This window comes from Carettochelys insculpta, chromosome 12 (assembly GCF_033958435.1).
Source record: "Carettochelys insculpta isolate YL-2023 chromosome 12, ASM3395843v1, whole genome shotgun sequence".
NCBI classification, from domain to species: Eukaryota; Metazoa; Chordata; order Testudines; family Carettochelyidae; genus Carettochelys; species Carettochelys insculpta.
In genome coordinates this window covers 19,913,537-19,936,174 of record NC_134148.1, presented here as the reverse complement: position 1 = coordinate 19,936,174, position 22,638 = coordinate 19,913,537, and the positions used below count along the sequence as shown (strand labels likewise).

The following is a 22,638-nucleotide window of genomic DNA, read 5'->3' as shown; positions in this document are numbered from 1 at the left end:
TCGTGAAGAATACCAGATTTTGTTTTCTGTTATCAGTCTTGTAATTAACGTTTTCAAAGAATGGTTCAAAGAATAAGTGGTGTATGAGAGTTAAGTATGGTCATTTATTTTATCCACATATAATCAGGAATAGCTGGGATTCTAAAACTTCTTCAGACTATGAACCACATGTTAATATGGATTTTTCTGTGGACCCTTTTCCTCTCATTCATCTTTGGCTATATCAGCAGTTGTTTATATAAAAAAAGGCAGGGGACTAGGACTGAAATCACAGTTAAATTTCTGGCTCTGTGAATGAAACATCCCGGAAAAATCTTCAACGAAAAGTCAACAGAACTTACTTTCCAAACTTGCTTTTACAAAAGGGGTTTAAGCGCTTGAAAAAAAATGTTACCTCATATAACCTTTGAGATAACTTGGACATGAATATGCAGTCATGAAATGGGAATTTCGCTATTGATTTCACTGGAAGCAGAACTGGACCATGAGTATTTCTGTGCCTCAGTTTCTCATTTTTAAAAAGGAAATGAAAATATTTCCCAGCCACACGGGAATGTAGCAAGTTCAATTCATAAATTGGAGTTGTTCAGATGCTACAAAATAGGTGTATGATAAATAAATTAGCTGATAAGGAAGAAATGGAAATATTTTATTGTTAAATTAAGGTGGTTGGCCTTAAAGAGAGGAAATGGGCTACATTTCAGACCTCCTTCATGAAACATAGGCTATGTCTACACTAGCCCAGAGATCAACCTACTCAGGGTCGATAGTCTGGGGTTCAATTTCGTGTGTCAGATAGGGGGACACAAAATCGGCCTCTCAGGTGTCGCATTCCAACCCTGTACTACTCACAAGATGTGAGAAGGAAAATCAACAGGAGACTATCTCCTGTCAACCTTCTTCGGTACGGACAGCCAGGTAAGTTGAGTGCAGATACATCAATTCTAGCTACGCAATTGCCATAGCTAGAATTGCGTATCTGCAGTCAACTTACTCTACCTAGTGTAGACAGACACGGACTGGTATGTGTGCCTTCCTTTTAACCACTAGCTCTCTATCTTAATTCTGAAGATGATCAAGCTGTTGCTATGATGATTCATAGGAAGCAAAACTTTACAAGGACTTGCCATATTGGACCAGCCTAGTGGTATATCTAGTCTAGTTTTCTGTTTGTGACGGTGGTGTCTGCCAGCAGCTTCAAAAGAAAGAATAAGAAATTGGGATATGCAGTCATATACAGTACACCCAAAGGAAAAAAATTATTCCTAATCCCCAACCGTGACAGGTTTGTTTGTGCTATTAAGTGTTTATGTCCTTTACCAAATTCTATAGTAAATATCTCTTAAAAACAACAACTCTGGATCTTCTAGTTATTAATATGAACATCTATCCTTGTCTGAAAATATTTTTTCAGTCTCAACAAAATATTCTGGCACTTCAAAAAGATCTCAGCAAACTGAGTGATTGGGCAGCAAAATGGCAAATGAAATTTAATGTGGGTAAGTGTAAGGTAATGCACATTGGGAAAAATAACCCCAATTATACATACAATATGATGGGGGCAAATTTAGCTACCACAGATCATGAAAGGGATCTTGGAATTATAGTGGATAGTTCTCTGAAAACACCCACGCAGTGTGCAGCAGCAGTCAGTAAAGCAAATAGGATGTTAGGAATAATTAAAAAAGGGATAGAAAATAAGACAAAGAATATCTTACTTCCCCTCTATAAAACTATGGTACGCCCACATGTTGAGTACTGCGTGCAGATGTGGTCTCCTCACCTCACAAAAGATATACTGGCGTTAGAAGAGGTTCAGAAAAGGGCAACTAAAATGATTAAGGGTTTGGAACGGGTCCCATATGAGGAGAGGCTAGAGAGACTGGACTTTTCAGTCTAGAAAAGAGGAGACTGAGGGGCGATGTGATAGAGGTATATAAAATCATGAATGGTGTGGAGAAAGTGAATACAGAAAAGTTATTTACTTCTTCCCATAATATAAGAACTAGAGGACACCAAATGAAATTAATGGATAGTAGGTTCAAAACTAATAAAAGAAAGTTTTTCTTCACACAGCGCACAGTCAACCTGTGGAACTCCTTACCAGACGACGCTGTGAAGGCCAGGACTCAAACAGAGTTTAAAAAAGAGCTCGATAAATATTTGGAGGTTAGGTCCATAGATGGCTATTAGCAAGGGGTAAGGTATGGTGCCTAGCCTTTTGTCGAAGGCGGGAGATGGATGGCAGGAGACAAATCACTTGACCATTGTCTTCGGTTCACCTCCTCTGGGGCACCTGGCACTGGCTACTTTCGGCAGACAGGATACTGGGCTAGATGGACCTTTGGTCTGACCCAGTATGGCCATTCTTATGTTCTTATGTAAATTAACTCTTTTGTGGGAAAATATTGATTTTAAATTTGCTATCTTTCCATTTCCCTGGACATCCCAGTCGTCCTGTTCCTTTTCAGGTATCCACCTCTGCCTCTCTCACTGGAAGTTTTTTTTTCCCTGAGAAGTTCTTTATTCTAAGTAATGTTTTCTTCAGTAGAATCCAAACTCTTGGCTTTAAACATTGGTCACAGCACTGGGCTTTTGAACATAATTAAATCATAAAATTACTATTGATTTAACTACTTTACATTATACAGTGACACAAGCCAACAGGAAAGAGCTTTACAAATTAAACAACTGCTAGCACTTCATATGTTCAAAGAGCTCCACAAACATCTAACTTCTATTCAGGCAAGCAATAAAGGACAGGTTGCAAGAAGACTTCCAGCACTGCAAACAGCAGGACCACCAGCCTTGCCTGGCACTTGGCAAGGTGGGGGGAACCAGCTCCACACTCCCAGAAGGGGTGGACCATTGAGCGGAAGAGTGGGGGAGGGCGCTGGGACAGCCAGCCTTCAGCACTTCCGTGAGTATACTGCTCCCACCAGGCAGTTCTCCCAGCCCTCCAGATTCTGCTGTGCAGCATCCAGTGACAATTTAAAGGACCCCGGGCTCCAGTTGCTACCACTGCTGTGGTAGCGGCAGCAGCAGCAGCAATCAGAGCCCTGGGCCCCTCTGAATCGCTGGACCTCAAGACAATTGCCCCCTTTTCCACTCCCCCCGCCACCTTCCTGTCAGCAGGCTTCATTGTAGCATCTGCTCCAGGACTTCTTTGCTGCTGCCTCTATCAGGAGAGTAACCTCTCCCAAAATGGTAAGCACAGGGAGGCGGCTGACTACATAGGACATGCTGCACTCTCTAAAGTCGCCTCATTAGCCAAACACCAGGGAGACCCTGTGCCTGAATTCCTTCTCAGAAGAATGAAATTTAACATTGGTCTCTGCTTGAGTTTGGGTCTTTCATACAACTGCAAATCAAGGTAAAATTTGTGTAAGCTACCGGCTCTGCATTAAATCAACAGGCATTTACCCCTCAAAATTAACTTCTCACATAAACACAATATACCTACTGTAGGCAATGGCAGGATTATAACATTTTGTGTTAAAAATTAAATGTCAACAGTATTAATGAGTTCATGTTATGTACTGTCTGAGGAGCGCCAGTTCTGCAGCTTCCTACGTTAACTCAATTTTACACTAGAGAAAAAATGTTGATAATGCATACAAAAACAAAAAACAAAACAAAAAAAAATCAGCAGACCATGATGAAATGCAATATCCCTTCCTAACTCTATACATGCAAGTAGTTAGGAGGGATTTTATGTAAAATTCTAAAAAGTCACAGCTATATTTTAGAACCTGAAGAGTCCAACATGAAGATGAAAGATTAAGGAAAGAATAAACATAAAAGAGATGAGAAGTACAAATACCCTATGTAATTGTTTGAAAATATGTACAATGTTTGTCTAATATCCAGGTATACGGAGAAGGTGAACGGTTGGGTTGGGATATGCGTTGTCACTGTTTTGTTTTCATTCTTCATAAATTATAATGCAGCACTCACATATGCTTAAATACTATTTCTCTTGAACCAAAATCTAGCTTGTGACCAAAAATGCAAACAGAATGTAAAAATTCTCTGTGGGACTTAAGTCACAGCATTATCTTTCTCCCCCTGAAACAAGGTGTTCTCCCTCACAGTTATCTTTTACACAGCAATGCATGAATCAAAGTGCATGGAACACTCCTTTGAAGGAGAAGAACGTGGAGCTGAATCCATAATCATTCAAAGACTTAGAGCATGTGTCAATACAAGAGAGTAATTAATCTATAACATATGCCACCACTTACACATGTGAAAAGATGTATTTCTTATGCTCTTGGAATGAGTCATTCTGCAAGTGGCTGTGCAGGTTAGTACACCTGGACCCAGCCAGAACAGACAAACATTAAATTTCTATGCTAAGGGTAAAGAAGTGCTGTGCTCCCTTAATTTCTAATTAAATTAATAAGAATTATGACTTTCAGCACTTCATAGGATCAGACACTAAAAGCACTTGAAGCCTGAAATCAAACCTTTATTTATTTTTTTTTTTATAGAAACACACGCTTCTGAGAACGTATACTAGTTTGGTGCAAATGAGGACACGCATAAGACAAATGTAGTGCATGGTAGTTATATTGCCTTTAGAGTTTTGTTTTTCAGTACACTTAATTCACTCTGATTTTAAAGAAAAAGCTATTCTAATATAGCAAATCCTCAAATGAAAATTGGGACTTGACCATTACAATAACAATTTTAAAATACATTGATACCTACAATGTCCTGCATTGTCATATTCATGTCCAGAAGATAAATAACTCCATTAAATTATTTTAAACTATATAAAAAGGATGTAATAAGATGTCACATTGTTATAAGCAATCAAATGTGCACTCTTCTGTTAGTGATATACTCTGAAACTCTTACTATTCATAAACACTTCTAGCAATAAATTTAAAGGTCAGACACATTGTACATAAATGCTATGTGTTTTCAAAAGTATTTACTGTATTAGTTATCATGAATTGCTATCATCTACCGTATCTCATTCTATGCAAGAATACCAGGCCAGCTACCAATCCATAATGTGTAATGTTTTACATACTTCCTAGAGCAGTTTAAAACACATCATGATATGAAATACGTATTACATAGTAATTTCATCCCTTGCCATAGGGTTAATGTTGGACAAAGTTTGGACACATTTTTTTCCAATTTGAATTACATACATTAACTTTGCCACACAACACAGAACTAGTGCATGTATTACTTCAGACATGCTTTAATTTATAATCAAAACAAAAACGTTGTTGCAAAAATACATGTCACCAATGTGGAACACATCCAAGATTGTATAAAAGTACTGAACTGATATCCCAAAACAGGTATATATAAGCAGTACGTAAGGAAAGACTAGTTTTAATATGAAACAGTCATTTCAGTCACATACAACATAAGAAGCATGACCTTTTTATAAAATGTCACAGATACTTTTAGGCAGGCAATATTATATATAAATGAGACGTACAGATATTTTATGCAGAAGTTATTAAGTTCTACTTAGCTGGAATAAAGAAAAATGAAAAAGGTGCTAAATGTCAACACCACTCATCTTGTAAACAACTCAAACCAAAAAAATACACTTAAGAATATCTAGTTATGAATTCCTAATGAAGCCTCCAATAGTGCATACACTCAAATATTCCGAACTTCATGAACATAATTTCATTGTCATTAGGACTTAAAATTTTAAAACCTGCTTAAAATTAAGTACATGTGTAAGGCTATGTCTACACTTGGCATTACAGTTGAATTTGTCAAAGCTGACTTCCAGCACTAGATTTTATGAAGTCAAAGCTGAGCATCCAAACTTGCTCACAAAGTCGACATAGTGTGTCCTCACTAAATTGCCTAAGTTCGACTGTTTCTGCAGTGCATCCCATAGTTCCTGCAGCCTTGTTGCATTTTGGGTTTTTTTTGCCAGTGCATTATGGGGGAAAAAATGCACCACAAGTAGTTGTGGGAATGTGATATCTTCCCAGAGTGCAGTGCCCTCACTCCTCCCACCGCTGAAAACAAACAGCCATTTTTCAGAAGTCTCTTCCCCAGTAAAAATACACCAAACAGGAATGGTTCAGTAACTGAAGCCCATGACACTGAAGAGGAACACAGTGCCTCTGGCAGTAGTCATTCACCACATGTGCAAGAAAATGAGTCAAGTCTGCCACTTATAGCTGGTGTAGATACAACGGAAGTGACCACATGGTGAATCTGAAATGCATTATTTCAGATAATAATCTTAACAATGTTTCTGCTGCCAACAGTAGTAGTGGCCCAGGTACTGTAATTACTTCAAGACTCATTACAGATCCAAGAGGAGGAACCTGTCCTGTCCTGCATGGGGTTTCAGTGCTTGAGAAGACTTTTCCCTGCACAGGATTTAGTGGCTACGTCTACACGTGCAGCCAACATCGAAATAGTCTATTTCGATGAATAACGTCTACACGTCCTCCAGGGCCGGCAACGTCGATGTTCAACTTCGACGTTGCTCAGCCCAACATCGAAATAGGCGCAGCGAGGGAACGTCTACACGTCAAAGTAGCACACATCGAAATAGGGATGCCAGGCACAGCTGCAGACAGGGTCACAGGGCGGACTCAACAGCAAGCCGCTCCCTTAAAGGGCCCCTCCCAGACACAGTTGCACTAAACAACACAAGATACACAGAGCTGACAACTGGTTGCAGACCCTGTGCCTGCAGCATAGATCCCCAGCTGCCGCAGAAGCAGCCAGAAGCCCTGGGCTAAGGGCTGCTGCCCACGGTGACCATAGAGCCCCGCAGGGGCTGGAGAGAGAGCATCTCTCAACCCCCCAGCTGATGGCCGCCATGGAGGACCCAGCAATTTCGACGTTGCGGGATGCGGATCGTCTACACGGTCCCTACTTCGACGTTGAACGTCGAAGTAGGGCGCTATTCCTATCTCCTCATGAGGTTAGCGACTTCGACGTCTCGCCGCCTAACGTCGAAGTTAACTTCGAAACAGCGCCCGACGCGTGTAGACGCGACGGGCGCTATTTTGAAGTTGGTGCCGCTACTTCAAAGTAGCGTGCACGTGTAGACGCAGCTAGTAGAAGAGAAACTTGTTTTCTGCTCTGTACATTTTACAGAACTGTCCCCCACCTAACTCGCAATGCGGACTTTATGTTTTAAAGCAGTCCCTACTGGAACTGCAGATTGCCACCTCCACAATATGCACAATCATAGGGCCTCCTCAACATGCACCCTGGTCTCCCTTTGTTGGGGGCCTGGAATGCAGAGGGGATGGGGGATAATGGAGGTCAAGGACAGCCTCAGCCCCTATATTAAAAAAAAAGGCATTGTGAAAACCGCATTGTTGTTGATTGGTTAAAATGGGGCAGAGTATGGTTGATTTGCATTGCATCTCTCTGTGCTTTGCAGGTTGCCCTTATGCCTGCCAGTTCATAACCTCTGCCCAGGACATATGCCCCTGACCTTTGCCCTCCTCTGCGTTCAGTATTTTCTAAAGAGTGTTGTCTTCTGTCCCTTTTTAAAAAGTACCCTCAACAAGTTCTTTGATTCAAGAAAGTGTCCTATGCTTTCTCTGCAGGGCCAAACTTCCCTCCCACAACGTGTGGCCTGGGGGACCATTTCCTATGAAGGAATGGTGCTTGTGAGTTTCTCTCCTACTAAATCCTGTGCAGGGAAAAAGTCTTCTCAAGCACTGAAGCCCCACACAGGACAGGACACGCCACTGTCTGGAAGCATGGTCAGCACAGCCCAGCAGCCAGGTGAGGGGAGTGGGGAGGGTGCTTGATTTCCACCCAGCACTGCTGAGCATCCCTGGTGTAACATTTCTCCAGCCTGCCCTGGGGAATCTCTCCATAAATGTCCACATTTCTTTTGCTGGTTTTGCAGTTTACCCAGCACTAATTCATCCACCCACACACAAGTGAGATCCTGGATCTCCTGAGGGCTCCATGTTGGGGCTTTTTTGTGACTCCAGCAACTCATGGCTAAGTGTGATTGCTCCTGAGGCCAGAAAGAAAATGAATTCAAATTCCCTGGCTTCCTGTTACTGACTTCCTGCACACCTGGAGAGCAGTAGAGGTGAAAGTGGCCAGAACATACACATTTAGGGCATTGTGGGATACCTCTGGAGGCCAATAAAATCAATTTAAAATAATGCTGTTTCCACACTACCATTAATTTGAGCTTTTAGATTCAAACTTGGTCTTACACCTCCCAAGACAGGCTGGGAAAGAAAGTCAACTTCAGCACCGCTTAAAATCGACCAAATGGTATTTGCAGCGAAGACAGTCACATTACAAAAATCGAGCTAAGTCCCTTAAAATCAACTCTATGCTCTAGTGTAGACAAAGCCTAAGAGTGTTTGCAGGATTGGGGCATGAGCGGAAATTTATACAGAAGCTAAATATATTCTTTAAGCAGCTGTGAAAACCATTCTTTTTTTTAAATAGCACAAACACTAAATATCTTATAATACTTGGCACTTCAACAGTGTCCTTCATCTGAAGATTTAAACTATTCAGTCTTTCAATATGCTGTGAAGTCAGTATTAATCCCATCATACAGAAACTACCTGTGCCTCATTTTACTGAACTGACTTGTCGAAGGCTATAAAGATAATCAGAAAAGGAGTGAGGAACAAAAGATAGGAATTCTGATATATCTCTCTAGCCAACAGACAGCAGTGTCTCTTATCCCACCACTGATTACAACACTATTAAAATATTAAAAGGTATATAAAATATTTGCACATTTAAAATTATCTTAGGCAAAAATAAGTTTGTCAGCATTACCAACTATTTAATTACTTTTCCAATTACTTGTTTCATCTGCGATTAAAAATTTAAAAACTTGGGCAGCCACACTACTGATAAATCAGTATGAAGCAGCATTCTGAGTGATTTTATAAAGGAGATGGGATTGATCTGCTTCCTCCATTCTCCATAAATCTCCAGGTTTGCAGATTTACAATGTTCTTACAATATTTTGGTGTGAAGCACCAGGACAATCTAAAACACTAAACACTGAAAGAATTACATGATAGCTCAATACAATTTGTTTCATGTAGAGTATTACAACAAACAGATATACTAACCAACCCACCTAACCCCATAGCTCTATGGTTCTAATTTTAAGCAGATAACATTCTTACTACCCTACTAAACATGATTGCTCTTTTGCTCATACATACTTGAAATACTATTAGCTAACACACTCCACCCACACACACACACACACACACACACACAATTAATCTGCTCTTTGTAAATAGAGTTCAGAAATATTGACACCACATCAATATCGATGCTATGATAGCTATTAAATTTTGGTACTTTGATGGCATTTGCTGATGCCATTTATTTGTAAGACTCAACATTTTTCACTCTCTGCCCATCCCCAAATGCTACTGAGTTAATACATCTGGTTACATTCATATGGAAATATTTTGCTAACAAATGTAGAAAGCATGTGGCCCATGTGAAATACTGGAATTGTTATGGAGAAGAGGTTGCCAGAAATCTTTTAAACATACTACCCAACTCTTGCATTAGTGAACTTCTAAGGACAAATATCGGAATCTTGTACTCGCATTAAGAATCTTGAAGAACTCAAATCACCACAAACTAGCAATGAAAGTACCATCCCTATACCTCTGGTGGATTTCTCAGTCGCTGGGCAGAATTCTGGTTTCAGTTACATCAAGATAAATCTGGGGTAACTCCACAAGTTTCACAATTTGCACTGGTGCAACAGAAATCAGAATCTAGCCCACGGGAACCTACACTTTCTGAACAAAGTTTGGGTTTTAATTCTCCCTCAATAGTAAAAACAAATTAGAATTAAGGCAGCAAGTCACTAGCAAAATTCCTGAAAACATTACTTTAGTAGCGATTACTACAGTATATCATCAAACCAGTAAGAAAGCCTTTGTACTGAAAACACTTAAAAACTAGTGATGTTGAAAACACAGGCCCAAATTCTCCTTCACACCTCTTGCAGGTTGCCAGTGAGGAGATGTGAAAGGTGTGGGAAAGTACCAGAACCTCTGGGCACCATTCCCCAGATGGTCCTTTAATAATGAAAGGAACCTGTAGGTAGCCCTTTACACTCATACTTATAACATTAAGAAGGGAGCTACATACAGACACATAATGGAGAACACATCTCCAAGAAATATTTAGAAGCACAGTCACAGCTGACCCTCACTAACACCTACCCAGTAGGGGAACCTTGTAAACTATGAATTAGTAAACAATTCAAAATTAATTAACAGAATGATGAGGTATCACAATGTGACCTTTACATTTCTAGTCTATTTAGATTCTTATACCAGCTTTATCAACACAGCATGAGAGTCGTCAAGTAGTGCATTAAGCAACATGACTAGCATCTGTCATGTTTAACAAGTGTGGTTTGATTTTAATGATTTATAAGAACTCATTAGCATAAGGGTAAATATAATAGGCAGATTTAGTAGCACTACCTACTATTAAGGCTGTCCTGCACTTTTCATTATAAAATCTTGTTCTCAGTTGTAACTTTACCACTTTTTAACTGTTCACATTGTATTTTTCATGTCATGTACCTGGAAAATTCAACAGTTTGTTTCCAAGAACAAGGTTAGGACAAATATGACATGTTGCCCATCTTAAAATAGATGTTAGAACTATTTAAAGTTATGAAACTCTAGTATATCCCATGCTCTGCAGCAGGGACTTAAAGTTTGACAGGTGGACAATAATTTTTACAGGCCCTATAAAAATTCACCGAGTCTGGTCAAATTACAATGTACTGGAGAAAAAGGGAAAAAAAAACAACAGAGTTTACACAAGCTTAATCAATGTGAGGGGCAGGGAGACAGTCTCTCTTCTGCTGTCAATGCTCTGCCAGCTGGTGTCCTGGCATCTTGGAGAAAGCATGTGATCATGTAAAATTAAAGACCATATCATACAAAGACATATCATATACAAAGGAAGAGCTAAATTCTGGCACTACCTAACTTCTGAGTGCTTGACTTTGCAACCTTGGTGTTTAGTGTTTTTAAATGTAATGCTATTTTGTAATGGTATGATCTATTCTGTAAAAATAGTGAATTTTTAGTAACAAGGCTTCACTGGAGGTCTCAGCTGTTAAATAATTGCTGAGAAGTCAGGAGACCCCATATTTTGATGGGGAAACATCACAAACACTAAAACAATCAAATACAATGATGTTTCATTGTCACAGACATAGAGTAAGAAAAAAATTCTAAATCCTTCGTGCTCATCTTAAAATAAATTTCATTAGTACTCTATGTCACCTCCTCCATCTCCCTGCCCCCTTTTTAAGAGCAGACAATAACATAAGCAAAACAATAACACAACAATAACAAATGCTTCCAATATATAGTACCATCAAGGCTCAGCACTAGCTGGCAGCCTGTATTCCTCAAGGCATACGTTCTGACATCAGTAATTCATTTTTAATGCAACACTTACCAGTTAGCAAAAAAGTACCAGTCATATTTTGGAGCATCAAACATTGTTTTTCTGATCAAAGTTTAAATACTCACCAGCATAAAACAAAGAGAAACATATGGAATTTCATGAGAGAAGACAGACTAAGTGAAAAAAAACAAACAAACCTTGATTGTCTGTAGAAAACGAAGCACACCATTAACAGCTACACCTCCGTAGCATGCATTTGAACACTGCGTCAAAGGATGTTATCCATCAGTATTCAATGCAGGTGGCCCTGCAGTCTCCCTAGTACGCATCAACTGGACATCCTTTTCAGCCATGCAAGTATCACAGCCCCATACTGCTGAGGCTTCTGCAGTGAGGAGGCCATAAGCAGATTCAGTCATGCCCGTACATATCCGATGAAACCATTTTTGACAAGAAGCTTCACACAAGATGGCATCCTGGTCATCATTAACTTCATGTGTACAAATTCCACATGGATAGACTGGCTCAGAGGATGAATGACCATGACGACTGGGGTGGAGAGAAGGTTTGCTGTTCTTTTCAGAGTTGCATCCTTCAGCTGTACCTCTAGGCTGACGGGACTTGCTTTGAGTCCCATTAGCATGACTGTTAGTGTTATCTGCATTATTAGAATGGTTGTTCTCTTGATTTAGTACACTGTTTCGATTAACATTTTTTAAGTCAGCATTACCTTGGTTCACGATGTCATCTGTTCTGTGGTGATGCTGATGTGCCGTAGTGTTCTGGTTGGAAGTCTTGCTTGCACCTTGAGTGAAGTCTTGCTTTTGTGCTGATGGTTTTGTTTGATTGTAGGTGTTCGGTGGTGGAACAAAAGAATGATTTGAATCTAACTGGGAATTAAAATTTTGATTGCTTCCAGGTCCAAAGTTAGCTGGCATGTCAGGATGTGGTATTTGATTAGTATTTTGTGGGGGAATGTGACCAAAGTTCTCACCAGGATTTGGTCTGAAGTGCTGACTGGGCATATTGACATTTTGACTCATTTGACCACTGTTATAAGATGGCTGATTCCCAAAGCCTGGACTATCATGTGGACCAAAGCTGAAAGCATGTGGTCGATTAAAACCCATTCCCACGGGGTTCTGAGGAAGTGGATGTGGTTGGTTTCTGAGGGTGTAAGAACCACCATATTGTGAGGACATTCTGGGCAGCATGTGAGGTGGCATTCTGAAAGTGTTATAGCCTCCAAAACCAGGATAGCCAGGATTGCTAAAATAAGGATTTCCTGAAGGTAGGGGCTTATAAAAGATAGTATTATAGTTATCATCAAACGGATTAGCAGCTACAAGGTGGTCTGAGCTTGGATTTGGCGGTGGAGCATATTCAGATGGAGGAAAGGAAGAGCCCTGAAAATATTCAGAATATAACATTTAAATTAGCATTACTGTAAACTTCTCTACAAGAACACAAGGACTTTCAGCCACCAAGAAGCTGGACTGGCAGCACCGAAGTCTTTCATTCATTCAGTCAGGTGCCACATGGGCAGCAGCAATCAGCATAAGCTTCCCTCTATTACTCTGCCAGTAAGCCTTAAGTCTCCTCAGAAAGAGAGAGAGAATAGTTCAGACTCATTCCTCCCTGGACCTCTCTTGCAAGACCACCAATATAGGCATCATTTACAGTGTTGATTTTGTGATAGAAAAGTGAATCCCTTTGCAGGCATGCAGGCCAAATGCCACTGTTGGTCTTACATTTTTAATAGGAATCTTATCTTGCCACTGTCTCCCATAGAACCCTTACTGAAGCCAGCTGGGTTCTGTGGCTGGTACACATGCCATATTTTATAAAGTATTTTTCTGAGTTTGTCTTAAGAGCTGTTTCATAAAACTCATGATGCCATTAAAGTGATTGAGGCTAATGGCACTATATTTAAAAACTAAAGCTGTACAACATAATGCTAAAATGCTCAGGGTGTGTTTTTGTCCTTTTATTTCAGAAAAGTAGGACTCCAAACAAACAAACAAACAAAAAATCACATAATTAAAACATAAAATCTTGTGTGCAAAGCCCATTTAAAAAGAGATTTTCCTTAGTTTCACCTCAGGCTAAATGTACTAAGTTAAAGGGCAAATAATTCCCCCTGATCACCTAACTTTTGATGAGGCTAAGCAAGACTTAAAAGACAGTAATGTTATTGTATCCATACTGTGAGGTATGCAGGCGGGACAGAGTCTGTCCATTGGGACTCACCATCTTCTGAGAACTACAGGGATTTGGTCCATGACAGCACTCTGCGGAACTGTGGATGGGCTGGGAGCACGGCCAGCAGGCCCACAAATTGCAACCTAAAACCCTCAGCAATGGGGCTGGGTGGGGGTGGTTAGTTGACACAGTGGCTGCATAAATGACCATGGAGAGTGACTGTGTAATTGATTCCTGTTCTGGTCCAGTTTGGGAGGAAGAGTTCTGGCTGGCTCACTTCCAAAAAGCTGCCTCATGCAGAGCGTGCATGGAATTTGGTCTTAACTAACTATTTAGTAGCTAAGGCTAGGGAAATGATTTTCCTGATTTCTGTTGCCCTGCAAACCTTGTTAGTGGTAACAAAGGAGGAGGAACCTGATCTGCATCACTGTTCTAGTTATTGTTATTCTGCTGCAAAAGGAAAGCTTCGTTACTAGAGACCTAAGAGATCCAAAAGCCCGAAATTAACAGTATATGCCCAATAGCAAAGTTCACCCCTAACTAGTGAACAAGAAAAAGAACAAAGAAAGCAACAGACACCAGTCAATGGGCATTGGGCATGCAGGTGGTAAAAGGCTCTACACGAATAAGGTTGTTTTCATTATGTGCAACTAAGCAACTAAGAGCATCTATTCAGGGACACAGTGCTGAGTGAACAAAACTGAGGACAATTCCGTTTTACAGATGATCAATACTCATGTTTTACATTGGCAACTAAGTCTTATGGTCATTCAGTCATCCTTACCAGAAAAACTATATTGTTCCCTTGCAGGGTATAAGCAATCGCCAACGATTAAAAGAATTTCAAGAAGAGTTACAGGTTGTACCTCCTAAAACTGGCACTCTCTGGTCCAGCAACATCCCTTGTCCAGGGGGCCCCAGGGTGTTCTGGGACCAGAGAGCTGGACAGGAGGGCAAGCTGCAGCCCATGTCCTCTTGCTTTCCTGGGCGACTGGAGCCATCCCTGGCAGCCCTGAGCTGTGCAGGCAGGAACCCGCATCCCCCAGGAACCCCATGGGTGGGGGGTGGGGGGAACAGCTGCACAGGGCCTGTGTCTTCATGCAGGCCCATGGAGCCAGAGCCACATCCCAGGCAGCCCCGCAGGGCCAAGGCTGGGTCTGGGGCAGCTGCGCAGGGCTAAAACTGAGCCCCAGGCAGCCCGATGGAGCCAGAGCCAGCACTGGATTCTCCTGGCAGCCCTGCAGGACCAGGGCAGCCAGGCAGAGCCAGAGCTGCATTCTTGGCAGCCCCATGGGATGGCAGCTGGAGTTGGCTTCCCTATCAGTTCCACAGGGCTGGAGCTGGGTCTGGGCTGTAGCTGGCTTCTCCTAGAAGCTGTGGGCAGCCACACAGGGCTGGAGCCGCATTCCTGGAAGTCCCGCTGGACCAGAGCTGGAACTGGTGTCCCACAGCAAGACCAGCATGAACAGAGCCCCAGCAGCCTAGGCCAGGGCACCCGCACAGTTGTGGATAGGTGAGCAGCCCCGAGGTGGTGGGTGAGGGACTGGTGAAAGGAAATCTCCCTTCGTCCAGCAAATTCTCTAATCCAGGACCAGTCAGGTCCCTACCATTCCAGACCAGGGAGGTGGAACCTCTATTAGTAACCAGTATAAGGATGGACAGGGGTCTATAATGTGACTTGTAAGATACCAGAAAACTACTAATCTGTGCCTGTGATAAAGGATTGGTATTCCTGGATGAAAGAGATATTAGTTAGCAACAACCAAATGCTTTATTTATTAAAAATCAAGAACACCATAAGCAATTTACCTGTGTATTTGACTTGCGCTTTTTCTTATCTGGGCTTCCAAGTTGTACTCCTGGTCCTCCTAACCCATCCAATCCACTGTCACCACCTACAAAATTTCAATCGTAATTCTTCATTTGTTTCAATATAGAGTTTGTAATAGCTTGTGCTTTTTTTTGGGTCTTACAAAAAAAAAAGCCCAACACAAACATTGAAGTGTCACTAAATACGAGTGTAAAACTAGATAGCACACACCTGGAGGTACAGAGCACTGTAATACAACTGCAGGAGTACTTCTCCACTCAAATACTGAGACCTGGTTCAAAGCCCATTGAAGTCAGTGGAAAGAGTTCCATTAATTTAATTAGGTTTTAAATCAAGCCCCTGGTGCTTAAGATTTCTTCTCTTGCCAAAAAAGAATTGTCTAAGATTCATCTCCCACTTAACTTCCTCAGATGTGGTGTTTGTCATCCTGGGACTCCCACTGCAGTTAGAGTCTGTAGTTATGGAAAGTGCAAGCAGGAACAAGTCTATGAATAAGAACCTGGCATTCTATTAATGAACAGCCCTGGAAACCTGGCATACTGTTGAGACAAGGCTCTCAGCTTGCCAGTTCCAAACTGCCATAAATGTAAGTCTTAATCATGCAGAAGGTTACCTCAGGAAAAATCCCACTATAATCAATGAGCCAGCACTACGGAATTCCTTTGCAGCGGTTATACCTCCTTATGTAGCAGTTAAAAAAAGCTATTTTGGTACAAGCACATTTTCCGGCAATATGAAGGACGCTTATCTTTTTGATCCACTTATTTCACTTTAACAAACAGAAAGAAAAATCAGTGCTTCATCTGACATTCAGCTACATCTTTTATCAGGATGTGACAGACATCTAAAGTTCTACAGGATCCTGCAGAACAAATTGTGACCTTTTATTTTTAAATCCCTTGTAAAGCTGTAGATGGATAGAGGAGATTTGAGTGATAAATGCCCCACTATACTAGTGGTAGAAATTGTTCATTTGTTTTGGGATGTAGCATAACCCCGAGATAAATACTAAGCATTTGGAAAACCACAGGCTGACACTATGAAGAGCACAGATTTTAAGCAGGCAGAAACATCAGTACAGATCCAATCCATTCATATAGAACAGATACAAGTCCAGTCTTCTTTGTCCATGCTCTGATACCAAACTATCCAGGAGGGCAATAAGTGGCACTGGGATAATTTCCACAAAGATAACTCAGACTGCTTCAGAACCAGGCTTTCAGGAAAACTGCTTCCCACCTCACGGAGGAATCCTGTTTTTGCTTTAATAACTTCCTTTTGGCTCTGCCAAAATTAAAATCCCATCTCATATTTCATATTGTGCACATCAGATATAATTTACAATTTGTAAAATACTGTCTTGTGTGCACTGAAGAAAAGCGACTGCCCCAAATCGTTACAACTAGAAGAAAAGTGGTAAATTGAAATCTTCAAATTTCAAAACAGGGAAAATTTTTATCTTGTTCAAGTGTTAACATGTCACAGCAGAGCACAACAAATTTGTTGTGAGAATAATTCTTGGCAATTTGGGGAGAAATCCAATTCCTACAGTTTATAATGTAAAACATCCTGTCCAGTTCCTACAGCCTATAATGTAAAATGTCACGTCCCTTTATAGTGCTATGTATAGCACAGCTGCCCCTAGATTACAAACTGTAAATATTCTGCAGAATTTTTATTGGAAAGAGCTCCCAGAATTCCAGCCAAAATGTCCTAGTTTGATAAAATATAAAGTAATCTCCTCAAATTTTTCCCATTTTTCATCAACCAGGTGTTCTCAAACATTCCTACAGACATATCACAATGTAAAGGGAATACTGTCTCATTGACATCTTCTCTTCTATTCACAATTACACAAACAATTCTCTTTCCCATTCATGTTCACTTATCATCCATGTGTCAACAAGAGCAACTGAAAATACAGAAAAATATTATCTAGAAAATGTTCAATGCATTTTAGCTTCTTTAAATGAAATTCAGCAGCTGAGGCTAATGAGGCTATATATACGCTGCATGATGAAGTCAAATTTAAGGCAGTTAGCTTGAATTTAGAATGTCACCATCTTCACTGTAAAAACCATTAGGTCGATTTTAGGCAGCACTAAGGTCAATATTATAACACCATCAGAAGCAACTTGACATAGCGTCGAGTTCGAATCTAAAAGTTCAAATTAAGGATAGTTTGGAAATGTCACGTCTTTTAATAGAATTTATTAGCCTCCAGAGGTGTCCCGTATGTATCCCACAATGCTCCACAGTTGTCTGCTCTAGCCGCTTCCATCTCTGCTGCTCTCCAGGTGCACAAGAATTAGGTACAAGGAAGCCCACAAAGTTGAACTTGGCACCAGGAAGACCGTGGCGGCTAGCCTGTGGGATCATGCTTGTCAGAGAGGCTAAGAAGCTCCTTTCTTTCTCTGCTATCAACGCGGTGAGAGGATCTACCCATTAAAAACAGCCCCAACATGGAGTTCAGGGTTCTGTAAGCTGAGCGCTTGGATTTTTTTTTCAGAGATGGTCCCATCCCCTGCCCCACTGCACCACATGGCAGCTAGGCTGTGGGGTCATGCTTGTATGAGAGGCTGAGAAACTTCTTTTCCGAGGTTCACATTTGTACAGGGGCACCATACAGTTGGGGTCTTTCCCATGCCCAACCACATCACGTGGCTAGCCCCCTACCCAATAAAAGGACATGCCTGCTGTTCAGTGTACACCAGGTTGCCAGGCAGCACCACGTCCTGGCTTGCGCATACTGAGGGCGCCAAGGGTGGGAAAGATTTCAGGGGCTTGCTGTTGCCGGGGGGCAAGTCTACCTGCCCCCCAGTTGCAATGATTTCAGGGAGGATTGCCACCCCCACCTGAGCAGTACTGAAGGGACCATGCCAACTGGCCCTTCAACCAATGACCCAACACCTCACAACACACCCCTAATGGGATGAGGGGGGCAGCCTCTGCACAGTCATTCAGGCTTGGCTCCCCTAGCTGAGCAACACTGAGGAGACCATGTCAACTAGCCCTTCAACCTAAGACCTCATTGCCCCTTAATGCAATGAGGGAGCTCCAAGCCCCATATTGGGCACCTCTGTGTCATAAAGTGGGAAGCCAAAAATCCTGTATCAAAAATGTCTTTTTTCCTAACTCTTCCTATCCTTCCCTTTCTTCAAGCTTGGCATTATTCCTGTAATGTTTTCAGGGATGTTTCTGGATCAAGGGAGGGATGACAGTGGCTGGAGGGCCAGTTGAGAAGACTCAGACACCTGCTGCTTTTTGTAAAATCCTTTGATAATTCAGTTTTATAAAAGCAAGAGATTTCAGTTAATTTGATGATCTTTATTGATGCTTTCTTCCCAATCTTCATTTCTTTTATGCCATACTGTGGTTTCCAGTGGGGGAAAAGTAGCTGAGGGACCAGTTGACATGGCATAGTCATCTGGGTGATCCCAGAGCATATACACATTGTGATTCCCTACTTTTCCTTCTGGGAAAATGGCCATTTGCTTCCAATGGGAGGGGAATGAGGGCAATGCAATGCAATGTGGGAAGATGACATCACATACGCACAACCACTTGCAGGGCATTTTTTCCCATACTGCACCAGCGAAAAATACCCAGAATGCTTCGGGGCTGAGGGAACCGAGGGATAGTTTCTCACAATGCACTGCTGTAACAGTCAATATTTGGGGGTAGAGTGAGGCAACAATAAGTCGACTTTGTGCAGAATTTGTGGGGAGGTGAGGATAGTCAAATTTAAATGTATAAAACCCAGCATCACAAAATCAAATTTATTAAATTCAGATTTATCTCACAGAGTTAAGACATAGGCGGGGAGTGTTGCCTGAGAGTGTCAACTGTGCAACCAGATAAATCTTTAAGGCTCACCAGCAAATGCTCAGCTTACTGCAGCAATTCAAAATACAGCCTAACGCTCTAAGGTTTGTTAAGTATAAACCCATATTCAAAGAACTGATCACATGAATGCTTTTGTGCATAAATAACCATAGGAAGGTGATTGACTATATGCCCCAAATAAGTCAATTGGGTTACGCACATGAATAAAGCTACTTGCATGTTTATTAATTTGCAAAACTGCTTGATAAAGTACTAAGGTTTTGTGCTGTCAGCTGTCTCTGTGCAAGGCCAGTAATGTAAGTTAGGCCTATGAATGTACATATTTTTCTTCTTGGATTTTATAAAAGGAAAATTAATGTTAGTCCTAACACACTTCTAAGAAGAGAGAACATGAGTGATTATCAAGGAGCCAAAATAAACTTTCCTGAAAGTCACTTTTTGAATCCACCCCACACACACAGTCTTTTCAAACAATAAAATACACTAAACGTTTTGGTACTTTGCTTTAGACTAGAGGTAAGGTTGCAAAATGGTTTCAACACAACCCCCTGTTCTGAGACACTTACAGCCTTCCGTGAAAACACCCAAATGTTTGGGCTTATAGACTTTCTATGCTCATGTGAAAGCTATTATTCCTCTTCCAATTTTTGAAAAAGAATTAGTTCACCCAATTTTGAATGGTGGGAGAATGAGAGACTGAATTTTTACGATTTTACACACACACACACACACACACACACACACACACACACACACACACACACACACACACACACACACACACACACACACACACACACACAGAGTGCATGCTGGTCAAGGCTGGTGAAGCTTAACACTTTTTTATGTAAATACATAGGCTCTGATTCTGCAAAGACTATTATGCACGTGCTTAACTTTACACACAGTCTGGTCTTTTACTCTATGTGAATTAAAGCACATAAGTCTTTGCAGAATTGGGGCCATAACCCTTGATGAGTAAGCTGTCCCTTAGCTAATTATGCATCTGGGGTCCTTTGTTTTTTGAGCAACCACCAACCAAATATATACAGAATGGGGTGAGAGGACATTGGTTCAGTGGGCATCTGCTGTTAACCTAATCCTGCAATGATTTATGCAGTTATGTAACTTTACATCTTTCAGCAGTATCCTACTGGAAGTCAATTGGCCACTCACAGGTATAAAGCTGTAACTGTATTCAGTGCTGGCAGGATCAGAATCTGTTATTTAAATCCATTTCATGAATCCCAATCTTTCTGTGACATATTTACTCTGCCTAATCTGCTGCTCTCCTGGTGTTGCTAGAACAACTGAAAGAAGTGGATTGCAAATGTGTAAGTGAAAGATACACAACTGCCACCACCCCCAAAAAAAGGCTAACATTAAGAAAAAAAAAATCTCCAGTCAAAAAAGAAAACCAATGATTCCCTGGATAATTTTCAGTCCTTCCACCGACAGTCTGCCCGTTCCAGTATTTCATTCCAAAATAAATGTCTGACTTTTACCATTGTAAAGATACAGCGATCACCAGGTAAAGAGATGGGCTGCTGCCGCCCTCATAAGCAAAAAAATGGTCTCCAGCCAACCAGCAGCCGCAAGTAGGCAGCCAGGAGCGGACTTTACTTTCCCAATACATTTCCGCAGGGTGTGAGCTCCAAAACCTTACCAGGCCCACACACAGACGGCTACTATTAACAGGAGGTATTGTTTCTGCTATTGCCCAACAGATATAAAACCAAATATGAGTTTATTATTAAGGATGAGAAACTGAAAAGTCGGAGTTTGGGAATACTATTTACTCCGTGTGCAGGGGCCTTCCCCCGAGCGCATGGTGAAGCCTCTATGCGACACCGAACGCAGTTAACAATCCCCATCAAGAAATATTACGTGTGTACCACGGACTAGTTAACAATGCTCCTGGGGCTTCTCAACTTTTGTACTTCAAGGCCCCGTTCCTACAACCGGCTCCACCACAAGGGGCCGGCCACGCAGATCCCTTGGAGGGATCGGGGCCTCCCCGCGTAGCCTTAAATGCAATTGAGCGAGGCTACTTGCCAGGGCAGGGCACGGCACGGCACTGCCCAGACTGCAGCAGCCCGGCGCTTTGCGGCCACCCCAAGCGTGACACCAGCCCCAGGGGGCGTAACACGAGTAAGGGCCGGCGGCAGCCCCGATCCCGCGCCTACTGCCCAGAAGAGCGGGGGCGCAGTCCGGCCGCCGTTCCCGGCTCCCCGCGGCAGGGGGAGGGAGGCTCTGGCTCAGGCTGCGAGCGGGCGGATGCAATGTCTCCTCGGCGGACTTAGGCCCAGGACCCCCGGCTGCCCCTGCGGGGCGCCCCAGGAGCCAGCCCGCCCTCCCGGCCCGCTGTACCTCGCGATCTCTTCAGCGCGATGGGCTCCTTCTCCTGTTCCGCTGACATTACAGCCGGCGGCGCATGACTCCCACGGCAGCAGGAATCGAGGCGCTTTGATGCGGCGGCGGCGGCGGGGGCGGCTGGCCCGCACCCCGCCTCCTCCTCCTCCGCCGCCGCCGCCGCCGCCTGCTGCTGCTTCGGCTGCCGCGGCCGCCGCGAGCCGGGCCGGCCCCGGGGAGCTGCCAGACTTTGCAAAGTTTGGGAGCGGGAGGGCGCCGCGGCCGCCTCCGGTCGGCGGGGCGCGGAGATTGCTGGGCTCAGCGGCGGCCGGGGGGCTGCTGCGGCGGGCGGAGCGGCCGGGAGGCTGCTGGAAGGGGCTGGGAGCGCGCAGCTGGGTGAGCCCCCAGCATATCGCAGGCATGTGCCTCGCCTGGCTCAGCACCCGCTGCCGCCGGGCTGTCAGGCTAGCGCGTCCCCTCGGCTGCGTACAGCGCCCTCTGCGGAGAGCAGCCCCACGCCTGTCCCGCCGCGCTGCAGGCTCCAGGCCCCTCAAGCCTGCGCCAAAGCCCTGCAGTGGGGCCGGGAACCGCCATGGCGTCTTCCTCCTCCCCCCCTCTCCTGCCGCCATCGGCCGCGGCGAAGCCCCTTCCCCTCCGAGACCCTGTTCCAGCCGCCCGGGAGGGCTTTTACCGCGGCCGCTCCGCTGTAGCTCTGCAGGAGTCGTCAGCGAAGTCTGTCACAAACGCACAGCCGCGGGCGGATCAGCGCAGGCCAAGTGCCGCCATGTGGAGCTGAGTTGCCGCTTCGCGGGGAGCCCGCACCGTGCACACGCAGGCCAGGCGGCAAGGGTTGAGCCCCGCTTACAACTATGGACGGACATAGCGACAAAAATTCACCCCGCGGCTTTGGGGACTTTCCTCCCCGACCCCCCAGTTCTTCCATCATCTGACCTCCCTCAGGTCGTTGTCCAGTCCCATCCCCGGGCCTCGTGACA

The 22,638-nt window shown here is 43.2% G+C and overlaps 1 protein-coding gene across 1 annotated transcript; it reads right to left on the bottom strand.

Moving 5' to 3' along the window:
• Window positions 1-4,439: 4,439 nt before the first annotated feature.
• Window positions 4,440-22,161, bottom strand: PYGO1 (pygopus family PHD finger 1). Its single transcript, XM_075006314.1, has 3 exons — window positions 21,662-22,161; window positions 15,424-15,509; window positions 4,440-12,818 (listed from the first exon to the last, which is right to left on the bottom strand). The coding sequence occupies exons 1-3, from the start codon at window positions 21,708-21,710 to the stop codon at window positions 11,691-11,693; spliced, it is 1,263 nt and encodes a 420-aa protein (XP_074862415.1). The 5' UTR covers window positions 21,711-22,161; the 3' UTR covers window positions 4,440-11,690.
• Window positions 22,162-22,638: the final 477 nt, after the last annotated feature.

Coding starts and splice junctions, on each gene's coding strand:
- PYGO1 (XM_075006314.1), bottom strand. CDS start 21,710: ATGTCAGCGGAACAGGAGAAGGAGCCCATCGCGCTGAAGAGATCGCGA. Junction 15,510..21,661: donor CGCGCTGAAGAGATCGCGAG/GTACAGCGGGCC, acceptor GAAATTTTGTAG/GTGGTGACAGTGGATTGGAT. Junction 12,819..15,423: donor AGCGCAAGTCAAATACACAG/GTAAATTGCTTA, acceptor GAATATTTTCAG/GGCTCTTCCTTTCCTCCATC.